This window comes from Enhydra lutris, unplaced genomic scaffold, assembly GCF_002288905.1.
Source record: "Enhydra lutris kenyoni isolate GAN:26980312 unplaced genomic scaffold, ASM228890v2 scaffoldscaffold34, whole genome shotgun sequence".
In the NCBI taxonomy this organism is placed as follows: domain Eukaryota; kingdom Metazoa; phylum Chordata; class Mammalia; order Carnivora; family Mustelidae; genus Enhydra; species Enhydra lutris.
In genome coordinates this window covers 24,912,078-24,938,696 of record NW_019154118.1, presented here as the reverse complement: position 1 = coordinate 24,938,696, position 26,619 = coordinate 24,912,078, and the positions used below count along the sequence as shown (strand labels likewise).

Genomic DNA, 26,619 nt, shown 5'->3' with positions numbered 1-26,619 from the left:
CAATAAATGTATTTATAGCATGAATAGGTTCTGTTATTCTTTCAAGCACCTACCTGTATATATTTCAAGTTCATACAATTCTTTTTATTTTTTCCCAGCGAGTGCTGAGCCATCAAGATGATACAGCTTTGCTAAAGGCATACATTGTTGAATGGCGAAAATTCTTTACACAGTGCGATATTTTACCGAAGCCTTTTTGTCAGCTGGAGATTACTTTAATGGGTAAACAGGGCAGCAATAAAAAATCAACTGTAGAAGACAGTATTGTTCGAAAAGTAAGTTAATTTTTTGCACTTTTGACCCTAATATTCTTCAGAAAGAGGGCGATTTTACAACTTTAGAAAGTAATTCAGACTTTCAGTGGTTTTTTTCTACTTGATGTATAAATCCCTTCTCGACTGCTGCTGGGTTTTACGGAATACCACTGACTTTGTCCCATCCACGTTCAGCCACGCTCCCCTGCATTACGTCACGTGGGTCTGTGTCCTCACATGCTACCACCTTGCTTCTCCTTTTCCTGGTTCTGTCTTCAGCATTGTTTCCTTCTTCTCCTTTGTACTGTTTCCTTCCTGTAGATTACTTTTTTTCCTCTTTCCAAAGTCTTTCATTAGGTTACCTTCTTGTATCTTTGTGTTTAATTGTGGCTAAACTGTTATTTTCATGATTTCCTTTTTCCTTGATTAGGGTTATCATGAACTGATTATGTACTGTGTTTATTTCCATATTTTTGTGTGGTTTCTAGTTAGAAGCTCTGTGTCCAGTAACTCCTCATGATTTAATGGAAAGAACTCAGCTTTGAAAGTAGAATCTCAGGTTTTCTTTTCAACTCTTCAATCAGTAATGACCTAAACTCTCTGTCCTCATTTCTCATATGATTTCATGTTTCTGAGAATGAAGTGGAAACGTAGATTTGAAAAGTAAAAAAGTGAAAAATGCCTCTTGAACTTTAAGCAGCTTGCTACTTGCTGTGATGGTTATGGCAACAAAGCAGGTGTTCAGATAGTGGCGTAGGCATTCCTGCCCCTCCCCAGCTTCTAAACTTCGTGCTGATGTGGACAGGGATGTTGTGAATTTAGACACCCAGGGGTCCTCTGGTGGCAGAAATGACTGCAGTGTGAGGCATTATCCCCCTCCCCACAAAAAAAAAAAAAAGAAAACACTTCTAGATGCTTTTTAATTTGCAGTTTCGTAATCTTGTCCTCTCTTGTTTTTCTGTTACTCTTTTAATTTATACCATTCCCTACTGATTACAGGAATCAGCATCACTTAATGATTAAGAGCATAGATTCTGGGACCAGACCTGTTGGATTCGCATCCCACTGTTGCCGTTTATGAGCTGTATAAGTGTGGGGAAGCTTGCTTTCCTCTCAGCACCCCACTACATTTCTAAAAAGGGAGATAACAGTACCTCTTTATCGGTTTGAGGATTAGATGAGTGTGGAAAGTCCTTAGAGCAGTTCTGGGTGCGTAGTGACTGTCACATACCTGCTTATGTCATCACTTGTGCGATGCTGTTGTCATTAATATAGTTTCTGTATCTGACACAGTTTCTTGGAATGATAATACATGGTGGATGTGTATATAAACATCATCATTTAAACTGAACATCTGTCAGGTGGATTTGTATTTTTTTTTTTTTTTAAGGTCCAGAAAACGCAGGTTTTCATTTGGTGCTTTTTGCATTTATTATGTGTTTATACAAACATGTACGTGAGCATTCCAAACACCACTAGTACTGAAATTTAACCCTCTAACTGTAGGAGAGGTAACCTTTTCCATGTTTTGCTATATTTAATTTTTACAACAACCACTTGAAATTTGTATTATTATCTGTCCTGTTTTACAGAGGGGAAACCTAGTAAATGAGTAGCAGAGCTGAAGTTCAAGTCCAGTTACGTTGGTTTTGAAATTTGTGCTAACAGTTACCATGTGTTTCTTACCAAACTTAAATACACTAGTTCCTCAAGCGTTCAAGTGAATATAAACTAAAGAATTAGATTTCCTTTTTTAGTGCTTATAGTTAAATTTTTTTGTGTCTGTATGTGTCTGGTATATTAATAATCGAGATGATTGCATATTTCTTTTTTTCCTAGCTCATGCTTGATACATGGAATGAGTCCATTTTTTCAAATATAAAAAACAGACTCCAAGATAGTGCAATGAAGCTGGTACATGCAGAAAGATTAGGAGAAGCTTTTGATTCTCAGCTGGTCATTGGAGTAAGAGAATCCTATGGTATGTTCTGAACTTTTGTGATCATAATTTTTTTATGAAAATTCCAAGACCATTACAGAATAGTATGTTTGGAGTTATGTGTGCTCTCAAATAGTCACATCTACTCTTAGTGCCAGTGCTTTTAAGAGCCCGGAGAAGGTATTAAGTATCTCCAAGAAAATACAGAAAAATCCATATTTGTGTGGTTAATACTGGTTTTCTCCATCTCACTCATTTCTTGGCTGGTGAATCCTTTTAGTGACCTAAATTAGAGAAATGTAGATTTGAATCAGTAGCTCAGAAAAGGTGGTAACTGGTTTTGTACTTACATTTTCAGGAAGTACGTTTATTCCATGTACACATTCCTCTGTGAACTTTTCAGTTTCTGACCATGATATTCGCATTTGTTCTGTAAATCAGATACACTAATTTCCCTGAGAATACTCGTCCTCCAGCCTTCCTTGTAGGTCATCCTCACCCTGTTTGCTGGCAGAGGCCTTTCCTGATCTCCAGACTGGGTCAGGCCTCTCTCGCACTGCTTCCTGGTACTGGTGACTCCCTGTCATCATATTTTAGCTAACTGTGTTGTTGACACTGTAGCTTTACTGAACATAGAACGTGGGCACAGAGTATGCCTCAGTAGGAATTTGTTGTATTAATGAACCTTCAGTTGTCTCTGATTGGCTCTCTCTGTTGCCCCCATGTTTCTTTAGGTATCAAAGTCTGTAGGCTTTTGTTAGCTGTGTTGTTGAAATTTATTCCTTCTGATTTCAACTACCACTGTTTATACCGTGTAAACTCTGCTTCCGGACTTTTGAAACCGTCTTCTTCTAGTGATCTTACCACTATCATTTAACCCATAGACTGTTCACAAGATTAATTTTTAAGTACTATTTTGTTAGTATTTTTCTTACCATTCAGTGGCACACGATGCTGAAATCAGGTCGCGTCGCCTGAGAGCCGCAGCTGTCCACAGCCGCTCTAACTTCCCATTCCACCTTGCTTTCCTCTCACACAGCCTGGTTGTTTTACCCTAACTTGGCCTTGTGATTTTGTACTTCCCAATATTTACCTACTATACTAGCTTCTGTGTAAGTTCTAGTTTTTCCTTAAGACTCATCTCACATCCCGTCCTGGCTATGAATAGTTTCTTGATCATCTCGTTGGAAGTCACTCTCCCTCCTACTCAGAAATACTGTAGCCCGTGTTGCTTGTACTGTCTATCACTTCAGTGCCTTGTGCTGTTACCTTTATAATATAGTCTCTTACAGAGAAGGATTTTCTCTTGCGTGATTTATGTTCTCTCGAGCATTATCCGAGTGCCTTGCCCATAATGACTCCTTACTATTTGTTACTTCGTTTATTGTACTCAAAATACTGATTTGAAACATAATTAGAGTAAAATTTTATTTTCTGTTTTTCAGTTAACCTTTGTTCTAATCCTGAGGATAAGCTTCAAATTTATAGGGACAATTTTGAGAAGGCATACTTGGATTCAACAGAGAGATTTTATAGAACACAGGCACCCTCGTATTTACAACAAAATGGTGTACAGAATTATATGAAATATGTAAGTCAGAACTTAGTATATGTGATAATTTGAGCTCTTCTCTTGATATTCTTAAAAAATGATTGCTATTTTGCTTCTGGGCAGGCAGATGCTAAATTAAAGGAAGAGGAAAAGCGAGCACTACGTTATTTAGAAACCAGACGGGAGTGTAACTCTGTTGAAGCAGTAAGTAACTGTGTGATTGTGTGTTCTTGGAGATTATTTCCAGCACGGTGGCCCAGGGATGGCAAATACGTGATCTGAGTGTTCTTACTCACGCTTCGCACGCCTCTGAGTGACGTGACTGACGCAGTGAGTCCTCTCGCCCGTGCGCCCAAGCACAGCCGGCCAAGTGCCTGGTGCAGAGCTCAGTCATCATTCTTTGGAGCTGACGTGCAAGAGATCTATTTGCCATCCCTGCTCTAGACTTTACTGCATTTAATGTACTTAATTTTTAAAACGTCTCCTTCTATTATGTTGTATGTGTATCTGTAGCTAACCATTTTGGTGATTTTCATGTTGCGAGTAAAATATGCTCCACAGAGATAAAGTTGTTTTTGTTATTCGCAGTGATTATGTTCCGTAAAGTGGCTGTGAACACTGAATTAGCACCAGTCGAATCATTACTTCTAGGGGATTTTTCTTCTTGTTATGGGAGGATGTTTTCAAACTTGTCATGAGGTAAAATATTACTTGATCAGGGAACATCAGTCTTTATATTGTTATTTTGTTTTTCTTTATACTTTAAGTTCCTTAAAAAACCAAACAAAAACTGATCAGAGGTAGTAGCCTTGCTACAGTATCTGTCCTAAGTGTTTTCTTACGGAGAATGACCTAAATGTGCTGTAGTCAGGAAAACAGAGAGTCAGGCTTACCGAGAGTCTGGGAAATGGCTCACATATAGCAATGGTGTTTCTTCTAATTCCCTTCAGCCTTTGCAGCTTAGGGACTAGATGTAGATTTACATTCAGGGAGGCGACGTTCCTGTTTGCCTGTGACCATTTTCGAACTCTGGATGGATTTATTTATTTATTTGCTTCTGACTATTCTTTGGCTCTTCCGTCTTGAATGATAGTCGTGTTTATGCCTTGTTGAGAAAACAGGTTGAGTTGGAATTCCCTCCTCACCCACTTTTTTTTCAGTTTGTCTTGCTTTGCGTAACTTACAGTATATTTCCTCTTCTAGTGGAGAAAATAACTTTGATGTTGGCTAGAAAAGAGGGCTACTTTCGTGGCTGTTTATAGAAATTCTCTGTAGAAATATAAAGCCAGGCTTGGACTTCATCCAGAATGCAGGGAAAGGCCATTGAGTGTTTTTTAAGCAAGTGTACCATGCTCAGAGTTATCCCTCCGGTGGGGGGGTTAGTCTGGTGACGGAATGAAAGATGAATTGGGCTCGGGAAGAGAGAAGAGGAGAAGGTATCGGGGTTTTGCAGTGATTCATGCAGGGGCTTAGGAGTACCACATAGGATTATAGCAACTGGGATGTAGCTGAGAAGAGGAGAGAGGTGAAGAAGTTCCACCCAGAGGTGGAACCTGGGGTCATATGGGTGGGGCTGGATGTTCAAGGGAATGGAGTCCTAGTGTTTCCCGAAGCCTGGCTCCAGGGAGGTCGGGTGGAAGAGTTAAGTCCCAGTCCCAAGGGAGAAGTAGGAGTTAGTGAGAGGAGTTAGAGTTGATCCATGTGCCCACAGCATTTGGGTGGGGATGTTGCCGTTTCAGTAGCATACAATTGTTGTTTTTCTCCTCTAATTTATACGACTTACAGTTGTATCATATCCATGTGAAGATAGATGTCTGACTAAGAATAAGAGAAAGCAAGAAAAAGAGGATGAGAAATGGTAGAGATAATCGAATACACATGACAGTTGGTATAGCACATGTGAGCTTCCCTTTCTACTTCATTTATTTTTATTATTTTTATTTTTTTAAGATTTTTATTTATTACTTGAGAGAGAGTGAAACCAAGAGAGATCACAGAGCGAGAGGGAGAAGCAGACTTGCCGCCAAGCGGAGAGCCCAGTGCAGGGCTTGATGCCAGGACCCTGTGATCATGACCCCAGCCCAAGGCAGACCCTTAACCAACTGAGCCACCCAAGAGCCCCTCCCTTTTGACTTTAGAATACACGCACGCAGGAAAAGTTAACATAGATGATGTGAATTTGCTTTTCCACAGTTACCAAATTGTGTGAGCATCTTATCAAGCTGAATGACTTTAGGGCTCTGAAGATAAGTTTTTTTGTTACTGTTTTCAACAGAGAGACCATGAGTGTAATACAGCATGCTTCCAAAGAAACTCTACTTTATTTGGAATGTAGGAGGTCTTTTTGTGTGGTTTGTTTTTATTTTGTTTTGACTTTCTGCTTATTTTTAAAAATTAACTCTTGACTCAAGTATTAAGATATAAACAGGAAAGTGCACAGAAATCTCAGGTATGCATTCTTAGAAAGTGAGAATACCTATAAAATCACCATAACAAAAATTACTAGCAATTCAGAAATCATTCATCATGCTCCCTCCGAATTACTCTCACAGTCTTTTTCTTCAAAGGTTATCACTCTCTTAACTTTTAACAACATGGACTAATATGTAGTTTGCACAGCAATATTTAGTTCAGAGGAGAAATCAAGTACCAAAACTGTAGGATTAATTATAACATTGGGAATTTCAGATTTAATGAAGATGCTTTACTGTTTATATACCTCAGTGAGCTAAGGTCCTTATACTTTGTATATAACCTTTATTATATGTATTTGTTGATTTATAGTTACTGTTTTCAGAGAGAAATGATACATGTTAAAATGAAGTATGTTGTGATGGAAAGAACAATAAACCAAAAAAGTCACCAAGTACTGATATAAAGTATCAACAGCATTATTTGAATAGTTAGTAAGAAGCAAGTCACTTTCCATACCATACCCTGTTCAGAACAGACTTACTGTCTTAGATTCTCTGAGAAGAATTATTGGCCATCAGAACATGCATGGTGGGGCGCCTGGGTGGCTCAGTTGGTTGAGCGACTGCCTTCTGCTTAGGTCATGATCTTGGAGTCCTGGGATAGAGTCCTGCATCAGACTCCCAGCTCCACAGGGAGCCTGCTTCTCCCTCTGACTTTCTCCCCTCTTATGCTCTCTCTCACTCTTTCTCTCTCTCTCTCTCAAATAAAATAAAATCTTTAAAAAAAAAAAAGAACATGCAATGGTATATACTTACCTGTTAGACTGTTTTTATTAATGGAGGGTAGTTACGGTATAGGGAAGATATATTTTACTGTTACAGTCCCTTCATAGGGGGCTATACTGTAATGCACATCAGAATTTAAGATTTAAATCTGTATGTTTTTTGGCATTTATGTTTTTCTCTGTAAATTAGCAAATTATTATGGTAAATCAATTATCTTCTCTGTATTTAGTTGGTATAAATCAATACCAAGTTTTTAAACTTGACCAGTTTTTAATATAGGCAGAACAAGTTTTTGGACCTGTATTGTGTATAGTAGAGAAAATCTCACCTAGGTAGTACCCCATTGTGAGGCCAAGCCTCCTACAGGTCAGATGTACATTTCAAGTAATGTTACTTTCACACTAAGCAGCTCCCTGGATGCTTTCATTGTTTATCAGAGTTCTGTTATCTTGGGTATTCCAAGCAGCTGAGTACATCATTTGCAAATAATGATGCTTTTGCCTTTCTAATACTAATATTTCCTATTTCCTTCAGTAGACTAAATCTGTTAATAGTTTTGGGGGAAAATGTTAAATATGGGGGATCCTTGCTTCTGCAGTCTTTGATGGGAATGCTTCCACATTTTCATCATTAAACACGTATTGGATTTTGGCATAATTTATGCATTTTGTTATGTTGAGAAATTATTCATTTGTTCTTCTTCTATAAAGAATATAATCAGAAATGTATATACTTTAGTCCCAAAGCCAGTATATTATTTAATGAAGAAACACTAGAGTCATTTCCACCAAGATCTTGAACAAGGCTAGGATGCCCACTCTTTCTGCTGCTGTTTAACATCGTATAATAGGTATTAGCCTCCGCAGGTAGACTAGAGAAATCAATTGGAGGCATGAGAATGGGTGAGCAGAAGTAAAACCCTCAGTTTGGAGATGATATGATAGTATATTTGGAAAACTCCAGACAATCAATGATAAATGAACTCAAACAATAAAGCAATTCAGAAAAGTAGTTAAGATTTAAAATTAACATACAAAACCCAATAGTCTTCTTATACACAAATAATAAACAGGATATAATATTAAGGAAAACATCACTTATGGTAATAACAAAGAAAATTAAATTCTTGGGTATGAATTTAACAAGAAATTACCAAACCTGTAAGAGGAAAACTTTTTAAATGTTGAAAAAACACAGAAGTGACTTGAAAAAATGGAAAGACATCCCTTGTTCTTAAATTCTGTGACTTAGAGTTTATTTACTTATTTATTTTTTTAAAGATTTTATTTATTTATTTGACAGACAGGGATCACAAGTAGGCAGAGAGGCAGGCAGAGAGAGAGGAAGGGAAGCAGGCTCCCTGCTGAGCAGAGAGCCCCTGGGATCATGACCTGAGCAGAAGGCAGAGCCTTTACCCACTGAGCCACCCAGGCGCCCCTGTGACTTAGAGTTATAAAGATGTCAGTTCTTCCCTAAAGAACTTATAAGTTCACTGTAATGCCATTGAAAATACTAACAACTATTTAATAAAGTTAAGACAAGTTGATGTGAAAATTTGTGTGGAAAAATAAACATGTACGAATAGCCAGGAAAATACTGGAAAAGAAAAACTGTGTGGAGAAAGCCCTACCAGACATTCAAACATCCTCCATTAAATAGTGTGGTAATTACGCATGAATGGATAGTGGACCAGTGGGATGGAGTCGACAGTCCAGAATTCTGTGTGACAGGTTGGATCTCAAATCACTGGGGTATAAAGATAGACTTAAAAATACACTTAGAAGATGGTGTTGGGACAATGCAGTAGCCATTTGGAAAAAGATGATATTGTGTATTACAGCATTCGGAAGAATAAACACTAAATGGGTCAAGGATTGAAACGCTAAACATGAAATCATACAGGTACAAGAATGATTCCTTTTTTTAACCTTGGTGTAGGGAAAGGCTTTTTAACATGACTCAGAATTCAGAGCCAATAAAAGGAGAGATTGATGAATTTGACTACATTTTTAAAATTGCAGAAAGAACCATAAAGTCAAAAGAGAACTGACATTCTGGGAAAAAAATATTTGCAACATATATCACAGAGAAAGGTCTATTAGCCCTGCTGTATAAAGAACTTTTAAAAATTGAGGAATGAGGGTGCCTGGGTGGCTCAGTCATTAAGCGTCTGCCTTCAGCTCAGATCATGCTCCCAGGGTCCTGGGATCGAACCCCACATGGGGCTCCCTGCTCAGCGGTGACCCTGCTTCTCCCTCTCCCACTCCCCCTGCTTGTGTTCCCTCTCTCACTATGTCTCTATCTGTCAAATAAATAAAATCTTTTAAATTAAAAAATAAAGTAAATAAAAATTGAAGAACAGAAATAGGTAAGCACCCGATAGAAAAATGTTGGGAAAAGATACAGACACATGACACAAATATGTACCTAATACTGGCCATCAAACATTTGGAAGAGGCTCAAACTCATTCTTACAGAAGAGTTTCACCTTACAAGCATGAAGGGAAATTGACGATCACTGTTAGGCAAATATCACAGTAATAACAGTTGTAGACAAGCTCCATTAATGGATATTAAAATTAATGGCTAAAAGCATGAGGTAAAATGGAGTACATTAACTGTTTCAAAATATATTCCCCAAGATATTTACTAAGGGAAAAACCAATGGAGAAATCCAAAAGACGCTATCTTAATCAAGTGATTAAGGTTAACATCACCAGTAATAGGGACATACTGACATGGTATATCTCTGCACTGAGAATACCTCATTCCTGTGGTATTCTGATAAAAAATGCATAACCTTATTCTAATGAGAAAAGATTCAACAATCTCAAATTGGAGGACAGTCTACACAGTAACTGACTACTCTTCTTTAAAAGTGTCAAGATCTTGGGGTGCCTGGTTGGCTCAGTGGGTTAAAGCCTCTGCCTTCGGCTCAGGTCATGATCCCAGGGTCCTGGAATCGATCCCCGAGTCAGGCTCTCTGCTCGGCGGGGAGCTTGCTTCACTTCCTCTCTCTGCCTGCCTCTCTGCCTACCTGTGATCTCTGTCTGTCAAATAAATAAAATCTTTAAAAAAAAAAAAAAGTGTCAAGATCAGGGTGCCGGGGGCGGGGGCTCAGTTGGTTAAGCCACGGCCTCCTGCTCAGGTCATGAGTCCCGCATCAGGGTTCCAGCTCTGCAGGGAGTCTGCTTCTCCCTCTGACCCTCTCTCCTCTCATGCTCGCTCTCTCTTAAATAAATAAATAAATAATATCTTTTTTCCCCTTTTTTTTAAAGAAAGATAAAAGTATCAAGAGCATAACAAACCAAAAAAAGTAAAAAAGAGAGAGAGATACAGACCAAGGAGCTGCCGCAGACTGGGGGAGAGCAGGAGATCTAAACAGTGATGAACTGCGGTGTGGGCTTGTAGACAGGATCCTGGAGTGGGAAAGACACATTTGTGGGAAAACTGGTGAATTTCTAGTAAGATCCGTCGTTTGTTAATAGTGGTATACTCTTTTCCTGGATTTGGTAGTTATACTGTAGTTGTGTAAGACATTACCATTTGGGTAATGAGGTGGTGGATATATGGGGCCTCTGTGCTGTTTCTGCAACTTTCCTGTGATGCTAAAATCAAGATAAAATATAAAAATAAAAACATGTTATGAAGAATGGCATTTTCCTCCATTGGACTAATTCAATAAATCACATTTACAGAGTTCCTCACATTAAGCCATTCTTCCGTTTTAGGAACGAACACGGTATCCTGTTTTTTAATGGATAAACATTTTTGCCCCAGAGGAATTTTGACATATCCTATACAGCCAGTAAAAGTTATTCCCAAGATTTTCCTCTCATAATTTTTTTTAGTTTTGTTTTGTTTTGAGAGAGCAAGAGCAAGCTGCAGCACGGGAGAGGTAGAGGGAGAGAGAATCATAAACAGGCTCCACTCTGAGCGCAGAGCCCGACGTGGGGGTCAATCTCACGACCCTGATATCATGACCTGAGCTGAAATCAAGAGTCGGATGCTTAATACACCGAGCCACCTAGGTGCCCCTCCTCTAAGTTGCTTATATGTGAAATGTTTAGATGTTAAATTTATTATGTAATGACAATAATATCTTTAGGATCCTTTTACAGATTTTTACTTAAAATTGCGTGTCATTAATACAGTAGATTATGACAGAGATGAATCCATGGAAAGTTAGTCATGTTGTGAATTCTTTAAATATCACAACTTGAAGATGCCAGTAAGCAAAAGCTGGGGAAAAAGTGGGGAGCTGATAAACGATTTTTTTCTGATGCCTGCACTGTGTGTCGGAAAGTTTTGGAAGTTAGTCTGAAAAGTAGAGGGCAGACTTCAGTCTCATTGTGGAGAACATTTGAATTCTAATATTTTTGAACTAGGCTAATATATTTTGAACTGAAATCTCCAGGCCAGGGGTTTTCAATAAAGGTAACATCTACCTCTAGGAAATAGTATAGAAATTTATGGAGGCTTTTTTCGGTTGTCACAGAGATTGGTTTTTAGTGAATGAGGTCAGGAATGCTACATGACTCAGTGCTCTGTCTGTCCCACATAAACAGAAATTAGATCACTTCCCAGAAGGACTGAGTCACTGGTCCCACTGGCCACACAGGTCAATGAAAGTCTTGTTTATGCCCGAGTCTAAAACTGAGTTGTATTTTACTTATAAACCAAAATATTTTTACATGATATTAATAATACACTGTATTTTCCAGTGATGATACTGTTGTGTAAGTTGGGGAAAGAGAATATTTTTATTGCTGTTTGGGCTTTAGATGTATTTTTACTGCAGAAGCTTTTGTTGCCCATAGTGGTGCCAGTATGTACCACTGCGACAGTATGTGGTCGCCAGTGTTTCTGCCACGCCACATTCCTAGTTGTCCCCTTTCCGGTGACGCCACACACAGGTGCAGGCGGCTGACTCCTTTCCTTATACCTTCCCGTTTGGCTGTGACCATGTCTTTACAGGTTGAAATACAGATTGACTCATTATAAAGAACTGTTGATTTCCGCTCTGTGTTGTAATTAGAGATGTACATTGGTGTTCTTGAAGTAATAATGTTGGTAAATTTCAGTTAACGGTTTGCTATTGAAGGGAGTGTTGGGTCTGAGGGTGTGAGAACCAGTGCTTCGGTGGTGGAGAGCCTAGACCATCTGTGACTAGCGGATCAAAGCCGCGCTTTGGGGGGTTCATCTGCCGGCGTGTGTATGACAGGGCTGAAAGAGACAAGAGACTTGCTTTTAGTTGTCACTAAAGGGGTTCAGCTACGTACATGATGATAAACTAATGGAAAGGAAGGGTTGTAAGAGGTATTTTGAAGAAATCATTAAATGACATTTTATTTATTTGTTTTTAACTAAGCTCAGCGCCCAGCACGGGGCTTGAACTCATGACCCTGAGAATCAAGAGTCACGTGGTCTACTGACTGAGCCAGCCAGGTGCTCCCTGAAAGACATTTTATTTTATTTTATTAATTTTTTTTAAAGATTTTATTTATCCACTTGACAGAGAGAGATCACAAGTAGGCAGAGAGGCAGGCAGAGAGAGAGGAGGAAGCAGGCTCACCACAGAGCAGAGAGCCCGATACGGGACTTGATCCCAGGACCCCGAGATCATGACCTGAGCTGAAGGGAGAGGCTTAACCTACTGAGCCACCCAGGCGCCCCCCTAAAAGACATTTTAATGGTCCATAGGATGATTGAAAGATTTGAGCCTGGGTTCTTGGAATAATCAGAGTAGAGAGTCAGAGGGGAGCTAATTGTGAGAGGCCTCTCCAATTCTTGAAAGATTGTATACTTATAAGAGCCGAAGGGCTCCTGAGGAGTTTTAAGTTAGAATTTGGGGGAGGGGGGTGTGTATAAATAATAATCACCCTCCTTGTATAGCACTTTGTGAGAGGTAATGAGAAATCATTGTCTTTGGTATTCCTGAGTAATGATGAGTTGCAGCCTGTCGCCTGGCTCCAAACTAGTGCTTTCTCCACTGGACTGCTTTTCTTCCCGGCCGTGGGGTGTGGGTCAAAATAGATAATCTAAGCTTGTGTGTCTTTGTTGGTGAATGTGCCCCGGATTTATGAGGACTGGGATCCTAGAGTGAGAAATTACAATCCTCTCACTGCTTTTTCTTCATTAAGTCTTTTGATCTATGTTTAGGGAGCACTCATTCACTCAGTAAATATGAATCTGTCTCTGTTAGTGGTGAGGTGGGTAGAAAGGGGTACACCGTGAACAAAACAAAGTCCTTGCTCTTACAGAGTTAACATTCGGATAAGGGAAGACCAAGAAAGACTAGTAAACAAACAAAAAAATGATTTTTTGAAAATTTTTATTCAGTTTATTTAAGCTAAAAACAAAGTACATTTTTCCCACCCCTGGCCCCCTGCCTCTTGGAACCACCAATCTCTTCTCTGTATCTATGAGTTTGGGGGTTTTATTTCTCTCTCTCTTTTTTGTAAGATTCCATGTATGAGAGAGATCATATGGTATTTGTTGTTTTCTGCCTTATTTCACTCAGCATAATGCTCTCATGGTCCATCCAAGTCACTGCAAATGACAAGACCTCATTCTTGTTACTGGCTGGATAATACTCCATTGTGTGTATGTCTCACAGTGTCTTTACCTTTTCACCCATTGGCAGATACTTAGGTCGTTTCCGTATCTTGTTTATCATAAATGATGCAGTGAACAAGGGGCTACATTATCTTTTCAAGTTAGTTTTTTATTTTCTTTGCATAAATACCCAGCGATTTGGAATTGCTGGATCATGAGGTAGTTCTGTTTTTAATTTTTCAAGTAACCTCCATACCATTTTCCACAGTGGCTGCACCATTTTACTTCCCACCAACAGTGGCCAGGGATTCCCTCTTCACAGCATCCTAGCCAACACTTGTTATTTCTTGCCTTCTTGAGACTCGCCATTCTGGCAGGTGTGAGGTGACCATGTGGGTTTGATTTGCATTTCCTGATGATGAGTGACATCACCTTTTCATGTGTCTGTTGGCCGTCTGTGTGTCTTCTCTGGGAAACGTCTGTGCAGATCTTCTGCCCATTTTTCGGTCGGATTGTTTATTGTTGGCTCCTGAGTTGTAGGAGTTCTTTGTACATGTTGGGTATCACCTAACGCTGGGTTTTCTTCTAAGAGTCTTATGGCCTCAGGTCTTAGGTTCAAGTCTTCAGTCCATTTTGAGTTAATTGTGGGGTATCGTGCGGTACGGTTTCCCCCTCTTGCACGCGGCCGTCCACTTTTCCCAGCACCGTGTGTTGAAGAGACTGCCCTTCCCCAGTGGGTATCCTCGGCTCTTCTGTTGTGAACTGAGTGGATATGTGTGGGCGCGTTCTGGGCTCTGTGTTCTGTGCCGTTGATCTCTGTGTCTGTTTTGATGCCGGTACACACCGTTTTGATGACGCTGGAGCTCTGGACCGTAGTTTGACATCAGGAAGGTGATGCCTCCAGCTCTGTTCTTTCTTAAGACAGCTTTGACTGTTCTGGGTCTTTTGTGGTTCTCTCTGAGCGGTAGGATTGATTGTTCTCTTTTTGTGGAAAATGCCGTTGGGCTTCTGGTTGAGATTACATTGCATTTGTGTGTTTTTGGTAGTGTGGACATTTTAACGCTCTTACTCTTCCTTGTTTCATCCGTGTCCTAGAGTTTTCAGTGCACAGTACTTTCACCTCCTTGGTTAAATTTATTCCTCCATATTTCACTCTTTTTGATGCAGTTGTAAATGGAATTATTTTCTTAATTCTCTTTGTGTTAGTTTATTATTAGTGTAAGGAAATCTAACAGATTTTGTATATTGAATTTATATCCTGCACCATCACTGAATTTGTTTATTCTGACAGTTTTTTTGGTGGCATCTTTATGGTTTTCTGTATAAAATATACTGTTACCTGTAAATAGTGGAGTTTTACTTCTTCCTTTTGTTCAGCGCTGTCTCAGCTCTTGTCTGTCTATCGAATCTTTATGCTTATGCAAGGAGCCAATTATATTTCTAATAGTGCCTGGGGAAGTATGTACCAAGTCCTTTCAGTGTCCCAGTGTAAGTGATTCTTCATAAAATAGACGAATGCCATAGAGAATGAATTCGCGCCGGTAACGCTCTTCCTGTTGCTTTTGCTTTATGGAATATGGTCAGGGAAGGTCTTTTCGAAGTGATACTGGAGCTGAGACCTAAATGATCGGGGTCTAGCCTTGTAAAGATCTGGGATAGAGCTTTGCAGGTGGAGGGAAGAGCGAGTGTAAAGGCTGTGAATCAGGAAGGAGCTTAGCTTGTTTTAGGAACAGAGAAAGGTTAATGTGGCCACAGTGTGGTGGGTGAGGGGAGGAGAGCGATCCAGCTGGAGGGACGGGGAGCAGGAGCCCAGTGCAGTGGGCGGCTGGTGAAGGGTTTTAAGCAGAGAGCTGGTGTGATCTGATTTTCATACCCCAGAAGAGCATTTGGGTTGCAGTGGGGTATTTGGATTATAAACTATAATCGAGGTGAGAGGTGTCGATGGCAGTGGAGATGAATATAGAAGTGGAAGGATTCTGGACGCGTTTCGGAGGGAGAACTAGTAGGTAGATGCTGTCATTGTTTCTCCTTTATAGGTAAAGACCCTGAGGGTCAGAGACCGCGGGAGGTTGGCCTCAGTCCGCGGGGACACGGTGAAGCTGGCTTCTCATGAAGTCCAGTTCTGGGTCTTGAGTTCCTGAGGATGATGGTAAGCACTGTGGGGGCGAATAAAGAAGAGAGCAGAGTTTGATACATGATTTTGAACACGGGATTGCCCTTACACATGCCTAGTTCGTCTGCACTCTTGGTGGCAGGGGGCAGGAACCCATCTCAAACCAAAAAAGGCAGATGTGTTAGTTTGTGTAAAATCCTGCATGGAAAATTCAAGGCTAAGACTAAAATGAAGGATGTGTGGGTTTAGGAACTGGGAACGTTGGGAGAGCTTTCTGCATATGTGTTTTTCTACTCTTAGCGCTGTTACCTTCGACAGCTCTTGGTGTTTTGCTTGTTGTTGTTGGAGTGGGGACCATGGTTGCCACCAGCCTGTCCTTCAGTGTGTGTGACCTGAACCAAGGTAAGAGTCTGGCTCCAAGGTTTTACGTACTGGCTCTACTTGACCCGGCTCAAATTGAGGGCCCATGCTTGGATCTCACGCTTTCTGTGTGTGCGTGCTTCAGTGGCAGCGTGCATGTGTCTGAAGTATGTGTCCAAACCGTAGAATTTGGCTTCTCCAGAGGACAGCCCTTAGAGCGGTTGAGCTATTTGCTGTTCAGTGGAGAACCTGAAAAGTCAGTCAGTCCAAAACTTAGCCCAGAGCCTAAGTCCTGCCTGAGAAGCCGAGAGGCCCATGGTTCTAGTTTTGCTCCTGGGAGACCCACGTAGCCCTGCTCGCATCCAGTGATGCACATGATTCTGCTGAGCTCTGCTGTCGTTGGCCGGTCCTGTAGCACGTGAGCAGCAGCGTCTGTGTGAAACCCGGAGAGGCTTCGAGCTGTCTGAAGACACACGATGGGCAGGAAAAGGTGAACATAGTAAGAAAATGGGAGAAAAAACCTTAAACTAACTTTTTAAAAGTTTTTCTTTTTTTTTTTTTAAGATGTTATTTATTTATTTGACACAAAGAGAGATCACAAATAGGCAGAGAAGCAGGCAGAGAGAGAGAGGAGGAAGCAGGCTCCCTGCTGAGCAGAGAGCCCGAAGTGGGGCTCGATCCCAGGACCCTGAGATCATGACCTGAGCTGAAGGCAGAGGCTTAACCCTCTGAGCCACCCAGGTGCCCCTTTTAAAAATTTTTCTGTGGCTGTTTGTATTTTAGGTGTTTGTCCTATATACCTTGGCATTCCCTGAGGGCATTCAGTTCGTATTTATTGTGCACTTAAAACATGCTAGGCTTTGTGTGAGTTGGGCATAACACCGGAGATCTGGTTCCGGTCTTCAGAGTGACAGTAAGATAAAATGGATTGTTCATGCAGTAGAGTGGTGGGATGGAGAATGGATTGGTGGTGGCAGGTCTCCATCTTGTCTTGGGGACACAGCGCTGACGGGGGGGCAGTGTGTTCTAGGGGTCAGGGGCATACTTGTGGAATGAGATGAGGATTTGAATCCCTTTGACTAGCAGTGTGCTCTTCGGCGAGTTACTCAGCCTTTTGTAATCCTGTTTCCTTAACTGTGGGATGGGGTGACACCCGCCATGTGTTGTCAGAGTTTAATAAAACACTGTGCCTGGCATGGTAGTTTTTACTGTTAGGGCTTGGGTTTGGAGAAAGTTGCTGATTCTCAGTAGGAACTATCTGACTGTCCATACAAAACATTGATTAAAAAAAACTGAATTAGCAGCAAGGTCATAAGTCACAGATTATTAACCTTAAAGTATATATTTGTTAACTTTTAGTATCTTAGTATGTTGAGGGTGATTTCGAAAAAGTCAAGGTGAGTAAGTCCGAGTCTTCATTGCTCTGTATAGTTCCTATGTAAATAGTTTAGAAATGAAGGAAGTACCACTAGTTATAATGGTAAAATAAAGAAATCTGAACCTAGCCAGAAAGGCCAAGGGAAATTAATTTTGAGAATAACCTGCCACGCATAGAATAAACTTAATTCTTAAATACGTTACAGATATCTTTGTATGGTTAAAGACCTTATAAGGATAAAGTCTTAAGGGAGAAACCTAGGATGATTTTTAGTTCATCTCCTATTTTATAGTTGAGCTAAAGCAAGTTATTACTTGTACAGATTTAAATAACTAATGAAAATTAGAACCATTCTTGTTGCTTTGTAATAAATTTCAGTGAAGTAGAATTAATTGTGCAAAAAGAAGACTCTGCTCCGTCCGTTAGCCTTCCTGTCGCACCTGTCGTCTTCAGACCTACACATCCATTCATTGAGCAAGTACTGAGTGCCTGCTGTGTTTTACGGCAGGCATCATCTTCGAAGAGTTTTGCTATAGAGGAAGGTAAAACATCAAGCACATTGATAGTTAAAGTGTTTCACCTTGCAGACCTCTGGGGAGAGATTTCTATGGATTTAGAAGTTGTGCTCATCTCAGGCAAAATACAGGACTTGATGACATGTGGCAAAAAGTTTTTTTCTTCACGGAAGCTAGCAAAGGAGACAGAAAGGGAATACAAGGTGAGAGAGATGGTTTATCACTACCCTTTTCCTTCGAGATGTATTTTTCAAATAACAAGTATATATATAGGGTTGACTCTCTATGTAGTGTTTTGGTAAATGGTGGAAAAGAAACATGAAAGGGTAACATGGTCTCTGCCCTCACAGAACTGACCTGTTGAAAACAAGACTCGTTTGTAGCAAGGGGATACCCACCATGCAGTCTCCCTTTCTTCTTTTTGCCCACATGAGATAGTTCTCTAAAGGCTTTTTCATCTCATAAGGATTTAGGCCTTAATTAATCTCTTTATTTAAAAAATAAAAGCCTGGTTATAGTAATTTTCAAATATTTACAAAATTGGAGGTAATAGTACAGCGAACCCCAGCCCCCATAGCCAGCCTCCAGTTTCAGCCGCAATTATCATTTTGTTCTATTTACTTGTTCCTTGCCTGTTTTCTTTCCTTTCCTTTTCTCTTTTCCCTTCCCTTTCCTTCTTTTCTTCCTTTTATTATTTCAAAGAAATTTATGACGTTCTATATATTTTACCCTATATGACACAGAAGTGTATTGTAACATTATTTTCAATGCCTGTATTTTATCATAGATATTTAGTAAATACACCTAATCTATTCCCTCATGATGGGCATTTTCATTATTGTTATTACTGTAGTTTATTCCTTGTGAATATTACTTCCTTAACACTTTTACATACACATGGGGCATTCTCTTGGAATGGAATTTACCGGAAATGAAATTGCTGAAGCCAAGGGTATGCACCTTTTACAAATCTCTACTTAATACCAGACCAATCTTCAGAAATGCAGTAATTCTTACTCCCATCAGCAATGTGCCTGTATATCTTTGCTAATCTGGATTTTGTCACTCTATTAATTGTAACAATCTCCTACTATCGTAGATTAAAAAAAAATTATGTGCATTTAAAAATTATTAAGGCTAGACATCTGTATTCTTCTTATGGACCATTTATATTTCTTCTTTTGTGAGTTCAGGCTAATTTTTCATAAGCATCATTTTCATTATTTTTACTCAGAAAACATAGTATCATTATTTCTTATACCTGATGTTCAAGACTCTTCACAATTGGGCCCTAACCTATTTTCCTAACTTAATACTATCTGGCAAGAGTCATTCTACTCCAATAAGTAGTTTCTCATTCTTAAACTTCTTCCAATTCATTTTTTTTTTCTTGGATTCACTTTTAAGAATTTTTTTTTACTTGTTAATGTTTTACTTTCTCCTTTTCCTCTGTAAGTTCTTCAGAATCCTTATAGTCCCTCTTGTGGTATCACTGCAAGCTCTGTAGGCTTCTGTCAGTTTCCTCTTACTGAACTTCCACTGTACCTACTGTTTCTACCGCTGGATTTAGTAGCAAATTATAGTCTGCTTTGTTGTGTTATATCAGGCACACGCTGTGGCTGGGGCCGTGAATACAACAGCTGTGAGTGAACATAGTCTGGGTCCATGTGAAATTCATAGTATCCTAATGAGGCATGTATTTCCATACCTTTGCCTTTAGGGAGTTGAACTTCTTCCAGTCCGCCTCTGTTATATGGGAATTATACATAGATTTTGAGATGTGTACTTACATGCCCCTAGCTGGACTGTAAGATTATTGAAGGTATAAACCATGTTTTCTTTCTTTCTTTCTTTCTTTTTTTTTTTTTTGAGATTTTATTTATTTGACAAAGAGAAAGAGATCACAAGTAGGTGGGGAAGCAGGCTCCCCCTGAGCATAGAACCCTTTGAGGGGCTCGATCCTAGGACCCTGAGATCATGACCTGAGCCGAAGGCAGAGGCTTAACCCCTGAGCCAGCCAGGCACCCCTAAACCATGTTTTCTACTTCTCTATTCCTTATAGCACTTAACTCAGTTCTCAGCATGTAGCCATCGCTAAGTATATACTCGCTCTGTCAACGTAGTAACAGAAGTTGTAGACTTTGGAGTCACCTCCCTGACCTCATGGACACTGACTGTGTAACACTTGCAAGTTACTTAGCCCTTCTGAGCTGGTTTCCTTATGTGTAAGGTCATGTATGGAAAGCATTTAGCACAGTGTTTGGTACAGACTAAGTGTTCATTGAAAGATACCTCCTTTTCTAATAGACCTATCGAACCAGAAACCACCTCAACAGACTGCCTAGCTCCTGTCATCTAAGACTTACTAGATTCTGTTCAGTTTCTTCAATTATCTTTTTTTTTTAAAGATTTTATTTATTTATTTGACAGAGATCACAAGTAGGCAGAGAGGCAGGCAGAGAGAGAGAGGAGGAAGCAGGCTCCCTGCTGAGCAGAGAGCCCAATGTGGGGCTCCATCCCAGGACCCTGGGATCATGACCCGAGCCGAAGGCAGAGGCTTTAACCCACTGAGCCACCCAGGTGCCCCAGGTTCTTCAATTATCTTGTCCTCTCCTTTTATTCCTCATTGTAACCCACAATAAGAAAGGCATTTCATTTTGTGGTTTAGTATACACTCTGCTTATTTGCAGGTATGGGAAACAAAAGTTCTACAAAGTAATATTCACTGTTACTATGTATGACACTCTGCTTTTTTCTATTGTTAAGGAAAGCTGATTACAGCCATTAACACATTTCAGAACAACAGTTCAAAACACATGCTGGATTTTTGGAATTTGCAGAAGTTGGACTACTACCCAGTCACACAGCTGTGACTTTTCAGTGACAGAGAAACTGGGATGAAGGGACAGAGGCTCGGGGCTCATTCTGACTCTGCGCTCTCTCTCTTCCCCCTGCATTCTGTGTAGTTAGATTCTCCTGTTGTGATTCTGGGCTCGCTGCTCTGGGCAGGAGTGTGCAGTCGTGCATGGTCCAGAGCGGCTACCACAGGAGGTTACCCGGGAGTTGGGACAGACCTTACCACCTTGGCAAGAGAGAAATTTCTCAACCACTTCTTGAGTATATTGTTTCTCTTAGGAAATCGACATCCATGGGTTTTAAAATTGTTGGCATAGTTCTCAAAAAGGGGCCTGAAAAAAACCTTTTTATTACAGAAATTTATAAACATTTAAAAAATAGGCGGAATAGTATAATAAATCCCCATTACCTAAATTTAATTTCACTGATTATCAACATTATGTCCATTCCAAGTAGAACTTTTAACCAAGAACTTTCAAGACATACACAGTTCCCTTCCTTAGTACACACAGATGATCTTTATTTCAGAAGATGTATGTCAGCCTTAGTGTACGTTCTGTGCTTGAGTGCTCGCAGCCTGGTCATTTTACTTGATGCCTGCAAGAGGAGTAAGTAATTCTGTGACAGGAGGGAGCAGGGGTGCGGGGGGTGGCTTCTGTGGAGGACTGCTGGAACCCCAGACCTGTGTTCCCCAGAGATGCAGCCGCCTTGTTGACCAAACTGCTCTTAGGGGAGCCGACATTCATTGCATTTATCTTCTGTGGAAAACCTTTGATTCTTTGTTCCCTACCCTATCTATGGAACAAAAATCCCAAACCATAGATTTTGCTTTATGAACTGGCTCCAGCCTACCTTTCTAGTTTTCGCTTCTGCTCTCTGTCTCTTCCCTCCCATATTCAGCTGCTTCTTACTGCTAAAATACTCAGTCCATTTTGGGCTTGTGATTATTTTTCAAGATTCAGTTTAGATTCGTCTTGTAGGTGAGAGCTTTTTAACTACCTCAGAAGTATGTCGTCCTCTGAGTGTTTTTTCATTTGTTGGGCGTGAGTGTGTGTGTGTGTGTATGTGTGTGGCCACTTAACTGAGTTGTATATATTAGTTTATGTTTGCTTTCTTCCCTACCCTTAATTAGACGGTGCTCCTCCTCCAAAGCAGGGGCTATCTCCTAGTCTTGTCTCCTGAGCACTTCTCTGCTGCCTGCACATAGTAGGCATCCAGTGATGGTTTGTTGGATGACTGTATTTAGAGTTTTAGACTCTGATTTTAATACATGTTCTCTCCAGAGAAGACTTCATCCGAGTTTTGGGGGTTTTTTTTCTCATTTTGTTTTGTATATTTTTCAGTTTTTTCCCCTCCCCTCCTTGGGGATGTCCGTGTAAATTTCTAAAGAGAACTTAAGTTCTGTAGCCTTTTTCTTGGGGTAAAAATACCTTGGTAAACTAGTATAGAGTGCCCACCTTCAGTGCTCCTGCAGCAAAGGTAAGTAAGGTCTGCGTTCATTATGCTTCATTTTCTTGCTGTTGTTGAACAGTGTGGTTTTTATGGAGCTTAAAAAGCAAACTGGGGTGGAGTAGATTTGTGCTTATAATAGCCTTGACCAATTTCTGATATATTTCAGCTCATGGAATGCTGTGTAAATGCCCTGGTGACATCCTTTAAGGAGACTATCTTAGCAGAGTGCCAAGGCATGATCAAGCGAAATGAAACTGAAAGTAGGTAAAACATCACGTAAAGTTCTCATAATCTTTTAAGAGGGTATCTTTGAAGCAGATTACTTTTAATAAGCTGCTGTTAGATCATCCTTTTCTACATAGGTAAATTTGTAACAGTAGACTGTGCTTAAAGAAAATGATAAAATACTTAACACAGCAGTATTGCAAAGAAGGTTATAAATTTACGTTTTAAACATCCCACCCTTAGGTATCAACATCTGTTTGTAGAAAATGGCAGTGGGTTTCAGTTTGTTCTCAGATGTAGGGCTCTGCTTTTAAAGACTAATTAAAAGGACAAACATCTGGGAAAGACTAGAACTAGGTGTTTGGCTTCTGTGTGGAACTTTGTGGCGAGTATTTTTAGAAAGTAATAGGACACTCCTTGTTCATGATCTCCCTCCCTCTTCCCTAAAATATGTTACAATTTAAGGTTTCTGCAAGTGTGCTTTTTTATTACTGACAAGTTTTCTTAATAAAGATATATTTTGGGATGTTGCGAGTACATTACAACCAATATGGTAAAAACTCGAACGCATTCCTCTCCAGGTTTCACTGTGTATGAGTGCAAGGTCCTGTTTAGTCTCTAGTTGCATTTAAAGTGTGCATTTCGGTCAGTTAGGCTCGTACACTTGTAGTTTTATAGTAAAAAGCTCATTGGCATAGACGAAATCTTAGAATCTGTGTATGCCAGGCTAAATAGATCCGTGCTGGGCTCCATGTGGGCTCCCTTCAGAAGGATATGTAGTGGTAGCTGCTTCCGTGCAGTGGGATTTTTGTGAAGATCAGTTACATGGTATAACAGGAGAAAGTGCTTTTATAAACTGAGAAATTCCTTACGAATACAGTTTTATATTATCTCTAATACACTTTTATAATCACTTGAAATAATCTGATGATGGGATTTTTTTTTTTTTTTTTGCCACTTGATGATGTGGTGCTGTATATGTAATACTGCATTTACTTTATGAAATATACTACCCTTCTGTGTAAACTTTTGTACTATTTAGGTTTAAAAATATTCCATTCTCATATGATCTCATTGATATGGGGAATTTAAGATACAAGGCAGAGGATCATAGGGGAAGAGAAGAAAAACTGAAACAAGGTGAAACCAGAGAGGGAGACGAACCATTAGAGACTCTTAATCTTAGGAAACAAACAGGGTTGCTCGAGGGGATGTGGGTGGGGGCCTGGGGTAACTGGATGATGGACTCTGGGGAAGGTATGTGTTGTAATGAGCACCGGGTGTTCTGTAAGACTGATGGATCACAGACCTGTGCCCCTGAAACAAATAATACATTATATGTTAATTAATTGAATTTAAATGTAAGAAAAAAATAAAATAAATAAGTAAAAATATTCCATTGAGTTGAAGGTCAAATGACTCACCTTGTAAGAGGAGTTAGGTTTTATGGTGTGTGATCACTTTTAATTAGAGTTTCTTTTAAAAATAATTTTTGTCAGAGTAGGTGAAACCGTAAGTTATAGTACTTAGTAGGAAAAACTCCTAATTATACCTACAGAATACTGCTAAGGTTTTCAATTTCCAACTATTATTTCTCCAGACTTTTACTATCCTAGGAATTCTAGACCCAAGATACAAATGAAAGAAAAAATGTATTTTGATGGATGAGATGATGATTTGAGTGTGTTCTATCGTTTCAGAATTACATTTGATGTTTTCGCTGATGGACAAAGTTCCCAATGGGATAGAGCCCATGTTGAAGGACTTGGAGGAACATATTGTGAGTGCCGGCCTGGCAGATATGGTAGCGGCTGCTGAAACTATTACTACCGTGAGTGTCCTCAGGGGCGGGGGTGCACGTATGTCAGCGTTGTTCTTTAAATGAGAGATTGGGTACTTAAAATAGTAATTGATGACACAACGGTAATGTTGGAACGTCTTTTAATATCAAGAATTTTTCAGAGAATTTCTCAAATTTTAGAGCTACAGTGTTTTATTAAAATTTTGTTTATATTTTCTCATTTTTTGGTGTTTTCTTTTTTAAAAACTTCAATTGAGTATAAAACATTTTATTTTTAGGATTCTGAGAAATACGTTGAACAGTTACTTACATTATTTAATAGATTTAGTAAACTCGTCAAAGAAGCTTTTCAAGATGATCCGCGATTTCTTACTGCAAGAGATAAGGTATATATTCTTGTATAGTAACGGTATTGTCATAATTTACTTTAAAAAGGAACTTGTACCATTATGCTACTGAATTATAAACTAAAAATATAGCAACCCTGATTTTTTATCAGTGGAGGACAACCATTTTTATTGTATTTGGTTTGTTATATGGTTTTGTAAGAATTGGGTATGCTTGTGAACTAGAATCTAGCTAGGAAATTTGTCTTCATTTTTTTGAGATTTTTTAAAAATATTGAATTCCTATTGATCCATCCTTTAAGACCCACCTCAAAGTACACTTCTCCTGGAACTTCCGTGATACCCTTCCTCGCCCACACCCTGTCCTCCAGCACAGTTTGTTCTTCTGTCCTCTGCCCTTTTCATAGGACTCCTGGGGATCAGGTCCCATTTATCCCACTTCCCTTGCCCCTTTCTCCTGTCCTTACTAGTATGGGATAATAATGAAACAGGGTATTATCCTTCAGGTTTTATCTTTTTTAAGTTTGTTTTGTTTTGTTTTAATTTAAAGAGAGAGAATGTGCATGGGGGCCGGGGGCAGAGAGGGAGAGAGAGAATCCCAAGCAGACTCCCCACTGAGCTTGTAGCTCCACACAGGGCTCCATCCCATGAACCTGAGATTACAACCTGAGCTGAAATCAAGAGTTGGATGCTTAAGTGACTAAGCCCCAGCGTTTTATCTTTTTAAATGTCATAAACCTATCACTAGAAGTTAGTGTCGGTTTTTTCACTTTGATCTACCTTTCTTATTTCTTATTTCTTATTTTTTTTTCTTTCTGTAACTCTAAAAAGACCATCAATTTTCTCCAGTAGGGTTTTTTCCCCCCATTTTTAGGTGGGTAGGTAGGTAGGTAGAGAAAGAGAGAGAGGGTAAGAATGGCTTTAAGGGAGGCTAGAGGTGTAGTGTGCGTTAGTTTGAAATATTAAATGGAGTGGCCAGCAAAAGCTTTGTTGAGGGGGCATCTGAATCAGGATTGAAAGTAATTAAGAAATGAAGTCATATGGCTTTCTGAGGGAAGAGTATCCAGCAAAAGGGACAGCTTAAAAAGCTGTAAGGCAGGAGTTTACCTGTCACATTCCAGGAACAGGAGGAAAAAAGGTCAGTGTGGCCCGAGTGGATGGAGTGAGGGGAGAGGAGTAGGAAATGAAGTCAGAGACAGTAGGAGGCCAGATCACGGAAGACCCTGAGCTAGGGAAGGCAGTTTGGTTTTCACCCCGAGGAGGATCGAAAGTCATTAGAAGGTTTTGAACAGAATGGATATGACTTACATTTTAACAGGGTTACTTGGTTGCTGCAAAAAGAATTGACTGAAGGGGGGCAAGAGAAGAAGTAAGAACATTGGCTAAGAACCTATTTAAGTAATTCATAAAGTAATGATGGAGGCTGGGCCCGGAACGATAGTTGTTAGAGGCAGTCAGAATCGGTCGGATACTGATTATGACAACAGACTGCACGAGATTTGCCAATGAATCTGATGTAGAATGTGATAGAAAGAGACCAGTCAGGGATAACATTTAAATTTTTGTTCTGATTGATTAGAAGCACATGCTTGCTGAGATGGAGAGGATGGTAGGAGAGGCAGGTTTTCGGAGGGTTGGTCATTAGATTAGGAGCTCAGTTTTGGACAGGTTAACTTTGAAACGTTCATTAAACATCTGTGTGGCAATGTCAAGTGTGGCGTATAAGGGAGAGAACAGACCTGAATAATAAATTTGGGAGCTTTAACATACGGATGGCATTTAAAGTGCTGACACCGGCCATGCTCACCAGTGTAATGAGTGAGGATGGAAAAGACAAGAGATCCAAGGTCTGGCCTGGGGCACTGTCAGTTTTGTTACGAGAAAGATGAAGATCCAGCTTTCGTGAGGAGAGAGCAGAGTGAGTGGAAGGAGCCGGAAAGTACAGTGTCGTAGACAACACGTGGAACAAGCGCTTCCAGGATGAGGGCGTGGTGTGCTGGTTTTAAAGAGCCGCTGCCGGGGCGCCTGGGGGGCTCAGGCGGTGAAGCGGCCACCTTCGGCTCAGGTCA

General features: G+C 40.0%; 1 protein-coding gene across 1 annotated transcript in view; it reads left to right on the top strand.

Annotated features, from left to right (window-relative positions):
• LOC111153822 (cullin 5) overlaps positions 1–26,619 on the top strand; it is an 89,208-nt gene that overhangs the window by 40,775 nt on the left and 21,814 nt on the right. Inside the window, exons 4-10 of the mRNA XM_022513075.1 lie at positions 99–275; positions 2,094–2,235; positions 3,639–3,784; positions 3,869–3,949; positions 22,344–22,437; positions 24,103–24,233; positions 24,482–24,589. Of these exons, the coding sequence (XP_022368783.1) occupies positions 99–275; positions 2,094–2,235; positions 3,639–3,784; positions 3,869–3,949; positions 22,344–22,437; positions 24,103–24,233; positions 24,482–24,589 (879 nt within the window). The remainder of the gene's footprint in view (positions 1–98; positions 276–2,093; positions 2,236–3,638; positions 3,785–3,868; positions 3,950–22,343; positions 22,438–24,102; positions 24,234–24,481; positions 24,590–26,619) is intronic.